Genomic DNA, 14255 nt, shown 5'->3' with positions numbered 1-14255 from the left:
AGAGTAAAAAGCTAAACAGGTGCATTTCCCAAGACAATGAAAGTATTTCTCTCCTAATTTTTAAGAATCAGTTTCCTTAGTCTAAAAACTTCTTGATCAGTAAAACTTGCCTCAGCCTTGTACTTAACGTAGCATCTGGCAGGACGATTAAACTGTTGTTTGTCAGGAAAGCAATGCTCAATATTTACCCCTTTCATGTTTTTAGTTTCCTTTAAGAAGGTTTTTAACATTTTAGAGGAGTAAACGTTCTCCTCCTGACTACCCATATTCTTCTGATGAAGGTCACCATCGTCATGTTACTGCTGTCTGACTCCTCAGGTTTTCTACCTGTCTGTCAGCTTTTTGTTGCTCTAACAGGACAAGGCTTGTTGCTGCTGCCGATCCTCGGTGGAGCTGGAGACCAACCAGCCTCCTGCTCCATCAGCTCCACAGCTTCAGCTGCTCCCCCACAGCCCGGCTCCTCTTCCTCACCCACCCCACCTTCCTGAAGCCCAGCTTCCCCCTGCTCATTCACATGTTCACCTACCTCTACACACACTCCACCAGTCTCACCCCGTACATCTACATCACATGCCTCACCCATTTCACCTGTCTCATCCTCCTGTACATCTACAGCACCTGCCTCACCCACTCCACCTGTCTCACCCTCCTGTACATCTATATCACCTGCCTCACCCTCCTGTTCACCTGCCTCACCTTTCTCGCCCATCTGTTCACCCTCACCTGTGCTCCTGTCACTACTCACCGGGCTGTCGCCGTGTCAAACCCTGGGCCCTTGGCGCCGAATTGCTTCGGCCGTTCTCAGCACGATGGAGCCGATTTGGCTGCGTGCAGACAAATTTTAATTAAATGCCCCGTTTCACCACAGCCGAAACACTTCATGTATGCTGACAAGGTGAACAGGACATATTCAAAGTCGTCCACCCAGACCTTAAAGCACATATTCAGATCCTCATCGCGGTTATTGAGGATCATATACAGCTGCCAGTGATGAGACACGATGTGTTTCAATAGTGGCGCTTTACATCCAGACACGACCTTCCTCGGAGGAGAAACTATTTTGGCGTGTCTTGACAACTTCCGGCACAGAAATGTGTCCATGATGAATGGAGGCAGGTTGGATAGGGCGACTTTGGTGGCCGGCTGGCTCAGAGGCAGCACTGCCTTGAACTTTCCACCAACACTGATACCAGCCTCCATCGGCTGGTTTACTTGCTCCACAAACAACACCACGGCTCCGTTCATCCAGGTGGCTGACTTCACGGACCCATGTCCGCTGACGTCCCCCAGAGCAAGGGCCACCTCCTCCACGGTTTACAGAGACCTGGCCCCCACCTCAACGTCATGTCTCCGCGTGAACCGGGACAAACGCTGACTGGTTCCCCACAAAATACACCAAAAAACTAACCTAATTCTTAGGACTAGGTTTTCTCCTGGACCGAAAGCAGGCAAAACACAGTGGGAGTAGTGCCCAACACCAAAGTTTTTATTAAAAGGTCAGTTCAAAAGTCCTCCTGGACTGCAGGAGAAGCACTCATCCAGCCTTCCGGGCACACAGAGAGCTTCAGTCCGGTCCTGCATGTTCTTCCGTCCAACAGGGCTGTGCAGAGACCGTGGAAACATAATAACTCTCCGACACTGGCAGAAAGGCGCTCCATCCTTAAATAGGTGGCTGATGGAGATTGCCGACAAGTGCGTCCACCTGCAGCGCCAGCTGTAGCAGATTACCGGCTCCTCCACTTCCTGCAGGGGGGCAGGAAGAAGCAAGCAGGACCACAACACACGACCTGGAACCCTGGACCCCAACACTAAAAAAACAACACAAGACACCATCAACATCTAAATAAACTATACCAACAAAACAATAACAAGAAATACAGCTTAAAGAGCTGGAAAATTTGAAAATTCTCAAACAAGAACACTCTCAGTTGAGACCATGCTCCTCAAAGAGAGAGAGAGAGAGAGAGAAAAGAAGACACAAAGAAACAGCACAAAACACACAGGCCATGACAATAAATATGGATGTCATGCAGTCATTTGTGGCTGGTGAAGGAAGTTTGGGGGATTGCTATTGTTTAGTTAGGTCCCGAATCAAATCTGGCTGCTTTGTTTCTCCTTGTGTGAGGTTGATGTGCCTGAAATGAAGCCTTTAAAGTGTACCGTAGTGTGTATTTGAGGAGTTTCCTGCTTTGCCCAGACTGTATATGGCACGGAAGATAATTGAACATTCATCAAGGGATGCCAGGCATTAACAAGAATATATATATAATCCTCATGCCAGTTTATCTGGATATGTTAACCATGACCAAGAAATGTCATACAATTTCTGATTACAAGAGTCTTAGAGGCTAAGATCTATCATATATGGAAAGGCTACCAATAGTCCACTCTGCTGTCAAAGTGCTTAATTTATTTGTGGATCCCAGAATCTTTAAAAGTAGAATGGTGGAGAGAGCTGTAACCTTTGTCTTACCTTTTTGCTCCCACTTTAGTTATGCTGCTATAGGCCTTGGTACAGAAACATGATACACTCATATATTTCTCTGACCTTATTGGTTTATGTTTCCTCATCTCGATCTCTTTCTTGTTTCGATTTGTTCTTTCTTTGAATCTATCCATAGACTTTGCTAACAGCATAGTTAGGCACAGGTCTTCTTACAGGCCTCCTAATCCATAGTTTTATCTCTCCGTGTTCGATAATAGTGTCATTCTCTTTCTGTCCTACCCACTTGCTTTAGCATCCCCTCTAATCTTTTACCTAGTTGGCCAACAGTGGAAGGCATGCAAACCTGGTCCTGCTCAAGGTTTCTTCCTAATACATTGGAGTTAAAAGGGCACATATTGACAAAACCTCTCAGAGTGCTCTCATAGAGTTCCTAACTTAGCCTACAAAATCATCGCAAAGAATGTTAATATTAAAAAAAATTAATAAGAAGGCATATCCAAACCTTTGACTAGTATTGTCAATTAGCAATTAAACAGACCAATATTTTTCCAATTGTTGTTTTCTTAAAATTGTGATGCTTTCAGATTGTAGATAATGAGTTCAGTGTCTTGACAAAAAATAAAAACAGAACTATGCTCTCACTCGTTTTCGGGGATTCCTTTGAATAAATGACTGAAAAAATATGACAAAGCACAGAGGAAATCATTCTATGGCACTTGTTAGATCCTTGACTTCACTGCTATGCCAGAAGTAAACATGCAGCTTTCAATTCAAGGGGTTTCAGCCTTAATCACTCACTTAATACTCATTTATTGAGACTTGTTCAAGCTGATGTCAAGCAGATTCATCCACCCACTAACTGTCTTCATCGAGACACTTATCTTGTTTACGATGAGCAAACCTCAGATATAACTGACAGGGTAGAAGAAAAATGCAGCACAGAAAAACAGAGTTTTAGAAATGAAAGAAGGAACTTTAAAAACAGTTTTGAAAAAGACACCCTAACCTGCAGCACAAACAGGATCCAAATCCAAACAGGACATACCATATTTTCATGACCATAAGGCGCACTGTAATAAAAGGCGCAGTCTCAGTTATGGGTGCTATATCTGTATTTAAAACATACATAAGGCGCACCGTATTATTAGGCGCATGCTAAAACATACAGTAAAAAATTACAACGGAAGTAAAACGGTGAGTTTCGACACATTTATTGAACAAAATATTAATTCTTCCGCCACAAAACCATCAAAGTTTTCATCTTCTGTATCTGAATTAAACAGCTGCGCTATTTCAATGTCCAACATCCCAAATTCCTCTTCTTCATCAACTGAATCAGACTCACCGACCAGTTTCCCTTCAGCGTTGATGCCGCCTTTTGTGAAAGCTCTTACAATACATGAAAACGGTATAATAGCCCATGCGTCTACAATCCACCCGCATATGGTGGCATAACTTGCCCGCCGCTGCCTCATAGATGTGTTAGCTTGTTGTGGCGGTAGGTGTGGAAGATGGCCACCCTCTCCTGGTAATCCGCGGGCAGTCACTGCACAACAGTTGTCCTTGCGCGTATGGAGAGATGCCGCCTCCTCATAAAGCGAAAACACCAATACGGACCTCCTTGGAAGTGCTCAATGTCCATTTCTTCAGCAATCGCTTTGGCCTTTTGTCGAATGGTGATAGTAGAGACGGCCATTCCAGTTGTTCGCTGTTCCACAACCAACTGTTCCACTCAGTCTTCCAGCTCAGGCCACCTTGCTTTGTTCCCGCAGAAGCTCAGCTTAGTCTTCCTCACTTTCGTTCACTTTCTTGTTTTCTCCACTTTCTGACCATGGACTCATTTACCGTATATTAAAATGTCTTGCAGCTGCTCGCTTGCCATTTTCAGCCGCATATTCGATGGCCTGCAGTCTAAAGTAAGCCTCATATGCGTGTCACTTGACCGGCGCCATTTTAGGGGGTCCTTACGCGTAGGTGTGCCGCTAATCGATTGGCGGAGCGTTTACCGTAGTGCACCTACCAAAGGCACACAGCAGATTTCGGAACTCAGTCCACACACAAGGCGCACCATATTATAAGGTGCACTGTCGATTTTTGAGAAAATCTCAATGTTTTAGGTGCACCTTATAGTCATGAAAATAAGTCCTTGGAATACTTTCCATAGATAAGCAACCCAGTTCTTACAATTCACAGTGTCAAGAAATTAACCAGGAAATTTGGTAGACAGGACATTTGGTAGACAGACAGATGTGAGGGAGCTGAAAGAGACAAAGTCAAATGAAAAACTAGGAGATTTACCAGGCAGAGGCTAGACTGGCTGGTCAGAAACAGGCAGGGATGGTTACAGAAAGTCAGTCTAAATCACAATGCTGGATAGTAAGGCATGGAGCTTGACCAATCTGGAAGAGAGTGTGTTTGCACACAGGGGGTTTATAACACAAAATAAGGTACTATATCGTCTGTTATTAAGGATTTGCTTTTTTCATTTTGACTTATTTGATTTGTGTTACAGCTGCACAACATCTTTTGTCATGTATGGGAGATCTCTGTGCTGGCTCCTCCTCCATCCTGCACCCAGAGATCTTTGCTGATAGATTCTCTCCTTCTCTCTCTCCCATTTTCTAGCTCCTTTCTGCCCTGCATTCTTATCACCAGTACTTTAAACCCAGCTTTACACACACTCTCTTACAGATTTTTCTGGAATTGTGAGTGTTCCTCAAGAGTAATTAAATGAGCTGAATGCAGAGGTCCAGTAAATAGCAATGCGGTGATGTGACCAGCTGATGGCAGCCCTCTCAGCTTCAACTTCAAATATGGTTCCAGTTCATTTGAAAGCCTGACTCTTGGCATCACCCATCTGAACTGGAAGACAGAAAAGCCACTTCTGTTTGTAGTTGTATATCGGCTCCCTGCTGGGCCACATTCAGAGTTCCTGTCTGAGTTCTCTGATTTCTTATCTGACTTGGTTGACTTAGAACGGACAAAGTCATTATCATTGGAGACTTTAATATCCATGAAGACATTGTAAATGACAGCTTTAGAAATGGCTTCATTTCATTACTTGAGTCAGTTGGTTTCCTCCAGCAGATAAACCAACCAACTCATAACTTCAACCACACCCTAGATCTAGTTCTGACTTATGGTGTTGAGGTAGAACATGTGTCAATGTTCCCTCAGAACCCACTCCTGTCAGACCATTCTTTGATCACTTTCACATTTATGATTAAGGATTCTTCTATGCTCAGAACAAAGTCTTACTATAGCAGATGTCTTTTAGATAATGCTGTAGCTAAGTTTAAGGAAGTGATCCCTGTGCTAATCCCAGGACCACCGTGTGTTTCCCCAGGGGTAAATCATCATAAGCTTAGCCCTGCTGAGGTTGACTCTATTGCAGAAGGTGCAGCAACCTCACTGAGAATCACGCTTGATTCTGTTGCCCCCCTGAAAAAGAAAATATTAAATCAGAGGAGGTGTGCCCCCTTGTATAATTCACATATCAGGACCCTCAAGCAGAAAGCACGCAGACTAGAAAGGAAGTGGCATTCTTGTAAAATAGACAGCTATCATGTAGCCTGGAAAGACTGTCAATTACTTTACAAAAAGGCCCTCCGTAAGGCTAGAACAGCTTATTTTTCTTCTTTAAATGAGGAAAATAAGAACAACCCCAGGTTTCTTTTCAGCACTGTGGCCAAATTAACTAAGAGTCACAGTGTTTTAGATCCACATATCCCTTCTTCCCTTAGTGGTGAAGACTTCATGAGCTTCTTCACTGATAAAGTTCTAGCTATCAGAGAGAAAGCTAACCAGGCCATCCCAACAACTGGACCATCACCAGATGTGCTGACTGTGGGAACATACAGGTTCTCCAACGAGCCCTTAAACTCCTTCAGCCCTATATATTTTTCTGAGGCGTCTTCGCTAATTCAGAAATCCAAGACCACCACGTGTCTTTTAGATCCCATCCCAACACACCTGTTGAAGGATGTTTTACCATTCATAGGCAGTTCTATCCTGGACCAGATCAATGGTTCTTTAGTGTCAGGTTATGTACCCCGGTCCTACAAGGTGGCAGTGATTAAGCCGTTGCTTAAAAAAACCATGACTGGATCCTGACGTATTAGCAAATTATAGGCCAATATCCAACCTTCCTTTTATCTCTAAAGTTCTTGAGAAGGTGGTGGTGACTCAGTTACTGGAGCACCTGCAGAGGAACAGCCTGTTTGAGATGTTTCAGTCAGGCTTTATCAATCAATCAATCAATCAATCTTTATTTATATAGCGTCTTATACAATCAAAATTGTTTCAAGGCGCTTTCCAGAATCCCAGGGCCTGACCCCAGACAAGCAACAGTGGCAAGGAAAAACTCCCCTTTAACAGGAAGAAACCTTGAGCAGGACCAGGCTCATGTAGGGGGACCCTCCTGCTGATGGCCGGCTGGGTAAAGAGAGAGGAGAAGGGGGAGGACAGGTAGAGGATAGGATAGGTAGGAGAGGAGAGGAGAGGGGTAGAGGAGAGGAGAAGTAGAGTGAAGGGGAGGTAGAGGAGAGGAGAAGGAGGAGGAGGGGAAAGAGGAGAGGAAAGGAGAGGAGAGGAAAAGGAGAAGGAGGGGGAGAGGAGAGGAGAGGAGAGGAGAGGGAGAGGAGAGGAGAGGCACAGAGCACAGAAACACGCACAAAAAATCTGATATACAATCACTTCAGCGGGGCCGGAGGTCATTATGCAGCTCCGAGGGCGGCGATACCTGTAAATAAATAGGGGGGAGAAGCAGAAAAACTACACAAGAATCAGCATAACTAGTCTGCTTGATGAGGAGAGGAAAGGAGAGGAGAGGAGAGGAAACCATGACCCAGTGGAGTGACAGAGGCCTGTCAGGTGATCATGTTTCCGGACCCCGGCAGCCTTGGCCTATAACAGCATAACTAAGATGTGACCTAACGATTAGACGACCCCCTAAGTATGATAATTTGTCTATGATAGTAACTGGAACTACTGAATTAGTAACAATAAGCTTTTTCAAAGAGGTATGTTTTGAGTCTGATCTTAAAAGTAGCGATGGAGTCAGCCTCCCGTACCTTTAGAGCTCATCACAGCACAGAAACAGCCCTTCTTAAAGTTACTAATGATCTTCTTATAGCTTCAGATCATGGACTGGTTTCTATGCTGGTTATGCTGGACCTCAGTGCTGCTTTTGATACAGTTGATCACAGCATCCTGTTACATAGACTGGAACATGTGATTGGCATTAAAAGGACAGCACTTGACTGGTTTAGATTATATTTATCTGATAGATATCAGTTTGCTCATATCCATGACATTCCCTATTCATACGGTAGGGTTAGCCATGGAGTTCCACAAGGTTCTGTACTTGGACCAATCCTTTTCACTTTGTACATGCTTCCCTTAGGGAACATTATTCGGCAGCATGGGATACATTTTCATTGTTATGCTGATGACACTCAGCTTTATTTATCCATGAAACCAGAAGAGAATGAGAGAAGTTAGTGAAGCCTCAGACCTGTCTTCAAGACATAAAGTCCTGGATGTCTTCAAATTTCCTCCTCCTTAACTCAGGAAAAACTGAGGTCATGGTGTTTGGTCCTGAACCTCTCAGGGATAGATTCGATCACATGATCACTCTAGATGGTATCTCATTAACATCTAGTCTCTCTGTGAGGAATCTTGGAGTAACTTTTCTCCTTCAACTCACACATTAAAATAGTCTCTAGAAGTGCCTTTTTTCACCTGAGGAACATCACAAGGATTAGAAAACTACTGACCCACCATGATGCTGACCTACAAGGTCCTCAGAGGCCTAGCTTCATCCTACCTAGAGGAGCTAGTGACACCTTCCCAGCCCAATAGATCGCTCCACTCTCAGAATGCTGGTCTACTTGTGGTCCCCAGAGTTTCTAGGAGTAGAATGGGGGGCCGAGCATTTAGCTACCATGCCCCCTTGCTATGGAACCAGCTCCCTGTCCCTGTCGCTACTTTTAAGATGAGGCTTAAAACCTACCTCTTTGCAAAAGCTTATTGTTACTAATTCTGTAGTTCCAGTTATTATCATAGACAGACAGATTATCATACTTAGGGGGTCATCTAATCATTAGGTTAACATCTTAGTTATGATGCTATAGGCCAAGGCTGCTGGGGTCCAGAAACATGATCATCTGACAGGCCTCTGTCACCCCACTGGGTCATGGTTTCCTCTCCTCTCCTCTCCTCTCCTCTCCTCTCCTCTCCTCTCCTCTCCTCTCCTCTCCTCTCCTCTTCTCTCCTCTCCTCTCCTCTCCTCTCCTCTCCTCTCCTCATCAAGTAGACTAGTAATGCTATTTCCTGTGTAGTTTTTCTGCCCCCCCCTTCTGTATTCATTTACAGGTATCGCCGCCTTCACAACTGTATACTGACCTCCGACCCTGCTGACCCACTCAACCAGCAGTTTATTCAATTCAATTTAATTCAATATAATGTATTTTTGTATGTATTTTGTTGGATCGCATTACCTCTTGTGTGTCACTGCTAATCTGCGTGTTCTTTGAATGAAGACTTCAAGATGAATAATGCCAATTTCAAAATGTATTTAGCAACAGAACCAATTCAAGATACAAATATTACAGAGCTCCGGGCCAGTTCATAACCCTACAATAACATAGTCCATTGCCAGGGCATGAAATCTGACAACCTAACTATCCCTTGGCCTAGTCTTTTATAGAAACACAAATGCAAATTATCAATGCTAATGCAGTCCAATCCAGTTCCTCTGCTTGGATGACCTCGTCCTCTTCTTCCAGTCCCATTTGGTGTTGGTACAGTCCTTTTTCTCCATTATCTTCCCAGGTGGCCAGATCAAAGTTCACATTCTTCATGCAAATAAGCTTATCAACCCCACCCTGATGTCCCATTTTATAATGGGTGTTTAACACCTCCCGCCTGACTGGCTCCTGAGATTACAATAGTCTAAACAACAATCCTGTCAAAGGAATGTCTCTGATCTTTATTACATTTGCTAATGAGTCTACCATGCCTAACTTCTAAAGTAATTTCCAAGAGAAGACAGGAACATATGGTAGAACACATAATAACAAGATAAAGACAATTCTCTTCCATTTCTATGCTCTATGCCTCTCCTCTCCTCTCCTCTACCTCCCTTTCCCTTCCCTCTACCTCCCCTATCCTCCTCTCCTCTCCTCTCCTCTCCTCTCCTCTCCTCTCCTCTCCTCTCCTCTCCTCTCCTCTCCTCTCCTACCTATTCTATCCTCTACCTGTCCTCCCCCTTCTCCTCTCTCTCTACCCAGCTGGCCATCAGCAAGAGGGTCCCCCTACATGAGCCTGGTCCTGCTCAAGGTTTCTTCCTGTTAAAGGAGAGTTTTTCCTTGCCACTGTTGCTTGTCTGGGGTTAGGCCCTGGGATTCTGGAAAGCGCCTTGAAACAATTTTGATTGTAAAAGACGCTATATAAATCAAGATTGATTGATTGATTGATAAAGCCTGACTGAAACATCTCAAACAGGCTGTTCCTCTGCAGGTGCTCCAGTAACTGAGTCACCACCACCTTCTCAAGAACTTTAGAGATAAAAGGAAGGTTGGATATTGGCCTATAATTTGCTAATGCGTCAGGATCCAGTCATGGTTTTTTAAGCAACGGCTTAATCACTGCCACCTTGTAGGACCGGGATACATAACCTGACACTAAAGAACCATTGATCTGGTCCAGGATAGAACTGCCTATGAATGGTAAAACATCCTTCAACAGGTGTGTTGGGATGGGATCTAAAAGACACGTGGTGGTCTTGGATTTCTGAATTAGCGAAGACGCCTCAGAAAAATATATAGGGCTGAAGGAGTTTAAGGGTTTGAACAGTCCAGCTTGTTCCCTCTCCCAGTTCTCAGTCTCTGTTGCCACCCAATGGTGGTCTGGAACCCAGAAGTAGCCAGCCCAAGCAGGGGATGAGGAGGGAGACAGTAACAGAGGTTGACTCGAAAACACCAGGGTTCAAGCTTTCCCACTCTATGTGCAAACAAGCACAAGACCCTGTGTCCCTGTGTTGACTATTGTGGGTTGAATAACATCAGTGTCAAGAAGCACTGTCCCCTTCAACTCATCACCGCTGCTTTGAGCCCTTTCAGGAAATGTCTTTCACTAAGCTCGATCTCTGCCATGCCTGACCATCTACTCCACTCACAAGACAGTGTCAAGTGGAAAATGGATTTCAATACACCCACTGGCAATTACGAATATATAGTTATGCCCTTTGGTCAGACGCATGTCAGCAGTCAGTCCGCATTTCCTTGAACTAGGTCACAGGTATGGACAGATCCCATACAAAAAAACACTTAAAGAATCATTGGTGGTGTTTTGAGTTATTATCCACTTAGAGAAGGACGCCATGGGTTTTCCAATTAAAATGGGGTTCATTATCTTCAAGCAATAATCATTGGAATTCAAAGATATTAACACTTGACATATATCGGTCTGTGCACAGTGTTTGTAGATGACATAAGTTTCACATTTTTTAATTTACTAAAATCAGTCAACTTTTGTGAATTTTCTAATTTATTGAATTGCCCTATAATGGTTTTTTTTTTACTGTATTTAACAAATGTATTTTTTTTTTTTTTTTTTAAACCAAGAAATTATTTTAAAGCACACAACAGCATCAATGTCATGCAGAGGCAGGGTATGTTCACTATACAGTATTTCTTCTGTGGCTTCTCAGCACTATTCATCCTTTTGATGGCTTTAAATGTACGCAATTCTCCAGCACCTGGGACATTTGTGCTATGGTCCCCTGACTACTAATTGTGTTATGTGCTGTGGCATTCTGAAATGCTCTTCTACCTTTGTTCTGTCACATTATTACACTACACCTGTAGGGTCTGTACATCTTCAAAGTGAAGCAAATCTTGCTTTTTTTCCCCAGCTTCCTTTTCCACTTTTTATGAAACTTTTATAGTGCAGTTAAATGTACTTCAGGTATTTACAGGCTGTTTAGTACCCCTTTCTAGTATTTTAATTATACCTCATTAATATCTAAATATGATAGTAGTTTAGCAGACAACAAAGTGTTTCTAAATATTTAGATGTGGGGTTTTTTCATAGCATGTAGACTTTGTGTATATATCACATTGATATGTTCACTTTTTCTGGGTTTGGTTTTATAGTAGTTCTTAATCGATTACTAAGTCTGAGTTGCAGCTCACAACTGCCTTGCTCCATCACTGTCAATGTGAGTCCAGTATCTGCTGTCCTCGGAGGTAGGCAGTGATCATCAGGACATATGTTTGGGTTTAAACACAGGACCTCCACGTGCTTAAGGAAGAGTATCTGTCCCTCAGCATTTGCCAGAATTTCCTTTGCATTTTTTTTGGTGGAAAAATCCAAAGGACTGACCACTTTTAAGGTATTTATATCTACATGATCTGACATGATGAGCTATAATCATGTCAGCTTTCAACTTTGATCCATTGTGGTATGTTAGTAATGAAGAGTGTCAGATGAAGTCATTCTTTTTTTAAGAATACTGTGTTTGAGATTATTTATTGCAGCAAGAGCCAACAACATATTCTTTAATGTTTCAGAAAAGTTACAATCATGGAGGACCTGGACCATAACATCCACCTGAAAAATTTATCATTGCAGCTGTCTATAAATGAGGAAGAAGCTTTGAATTTACTTTTCCTTGGTGACATCAATCGTGTGATTGCCAAAGTAAGAGTGATGGACATATTTTGTTACTGATTATGTAGTAACAGAAATTTTGTTTCATATATGTATCACAAATTACAGTTTGTAATTTGGCACAATATTACAGTTTGTAATTTGGCACAATATATATATATATATATATATATACACTTCTCAACTTATTTTTATCATGTCGTAGGTATAAGTGAAATAAAACATCTACTGTTTTGATAAATGAGATTGAAATTCATTTAATTTGAAATCCATTCATTCAGTCACCCATTCATTCATTATCCATTATTATACATTAATTCTTGTTCTTTATTTATTAATTGAGTTATTTTAATTTTATTGTCTCAGATATAAAGACAAGTCTTATTTGCTTTCTCTAGACTCCAATGAATCAGGCTTCCACACGGTCCCACTGTATTTTCACCATCCACATAAGGAAACGTGAACCAGGATGTGCCACCATGAGGCACTCCAAACTCCATCTTGTCGATCTGGCTGGATCTGAAAGAGTCAGTAAGTCTGGCCTAAGTGGGCAACTCCTCACTGAAGCAAAGTACATAAACCGCTCCCTTCACTACTTGGAACAGGTGGGTACCTTGATACATTACATTCACTGGGAAGGACTGCTGTTTTCCCCACATTAATCCAATCTTTTGGAATTTGTAGGAAATATGGAATTTGTTTTTCCACATTAATCCAGCTGCCTATGGAACCTAAACAGGCTAAAAAAAACTAACATATTGAACAAACAACCAATCACACTTAAGGTCTATACAGATCGCTGATTTGCCTATCACCAGATATATGTCAGTGGACTGTGGAAGAAAGTTGGGGTACTCAAAAAATACACACAGACACAAGAAAACCATGCAAAATCCTAGAAAATTCAAACCTGGGGCCTACGTGTTTTGAGATGATAGTGCAAATCATTGCACCACTGTGCCTGCTGCTTTTAAAACTATTTGTTCCCCTAATTTGAATTTCCGTCATTCCGTCGTTTATATCTGTAAATGCATTGTCACTTGTGAATTATTGAGCATTGTTTTTTTTGTTTTTTTTTTATGCATCTGTGCATCTTATTAATGCTTATACCTTCAGGTGATCATAGCACTGTCAGAGACAGACCGCCCCCACATTCCATACAGGAACTCCCTATTAACATCTGTGCTGAGGGATAGCCTGGGGGGTAACTGTATGACGACAATGATTGCTACTATTGCCGTTGATAATGGGAACCTAGAGGTAAGATGACATTGCCAACAGCCATTGTAATATGGAAAACTATAGGGAACTATAACATCTGTTTTTGATGTTTTGCAGGAGTCTATCTCTACATGTCGCTTTTCGCAGCGTGTGGCTGTCATCAATAATAATCCAATTCTCAATGAAATATTAGATCCTGATCTGGTAAAGCAGTCATTCCTTTTGAGTTAAAAATGTTTGTTCCTGCCTTTCTGTGGGTCATTCCCCCAACAACTATGTAGGGGTTTGTGGCTATATTATTCATGTTAAGTTTACGATACAATCATTGGCATGATGTAATGGCTGGTCAGTTTTTTGGTAAAAAATAAGTGATGGTCCTTCTGTTTATTTTATGTCTTTTATAAGATAAGATAAAGCTTCTGTTATCCCACATTAGGAAAATTATTTTATTACAGGAGTGGAAAGAGCCAGATGAAAAGTGAAATACAGCAATGGTACAATAGGAACAAATCAAATCAAATCAATCTTTATTTATATAGCATCTTATACAATCAAAATTGTTTCAAGGCGCTTTCCAGAATCCCAGGGCCCAAACAAGCAACAGTGGCAAGGAAAAACTCCCCTTTAACAGGACGAAACCTTGAGCAGGACCAGGGTCATGTAGGGGGGCCCTCCTGCTGATGGCCGGCTGGGTAAAGAGAGAGGAGAAGGGGGAGGACAGGTAGAGGATAGAATAGGTAGGAGAGGAGAGGCATTATTCATCTTGAAGTCTTCATTCAAAGAACACGCAGATTAGCAGTGACACACAAGAGGTAATGCGATCCAACAAAATACATACAAAAATACATTATATTGAATTAAATTGAATTGAATAAACTGCTGGTTGAGTGGGTCAGCAGGGTCGGAGGTCAGT

At 42.4% G+C, this 14255-nt stretch overlaps 1 protein-coding gene across 2 annotated transcripts in view; it reads left to right on the top strand.

The window, feature by feature from the left end:
• The window catches only part of kif6 (kinesin family member 6), a 94776-nt gene that overhangs the window by 47269 nt on the left and 33252 nt on the right, over positions 1–14255 (top strand). For both annotated transcript variants that reach the window (XM_029832899.1, XM_029832900.1), the window contains 4 exons: positions 12022–12151; positions 12520–12726; positions 13238–13381; positions 13460–13546. In XM_029832899.1, coding sequence (XP_029688759.1) covers positions 12022–12151; positions 12520–12726; positions 13238–13381; positions 13460–13546 — 568 coding nt within the window. The remainder of the gene's footprint in view (positions 1–12021; positions 12152–12519; positions 12727–13237; positions 13382–13459; positions 13547–14255) is intronic.

Source organism: Takifugu rubripes, chromosome 2 (genome assembly GCF_901000725.2).
Source record: "Takifugu rubripes chromosome 2, fTakRub1.2, whole genome shotgun sequence".
NCBI classification, from domain to species: Eukaryota; Metazoa; Chordata; class Actinopteri; order Tetraodontiformes; family Tetraodontidae; genus Takifugu; species Takifugu rubripes.
This window is presented reverse-complemented; position numbering and strand designations above follow the sequence as displayed.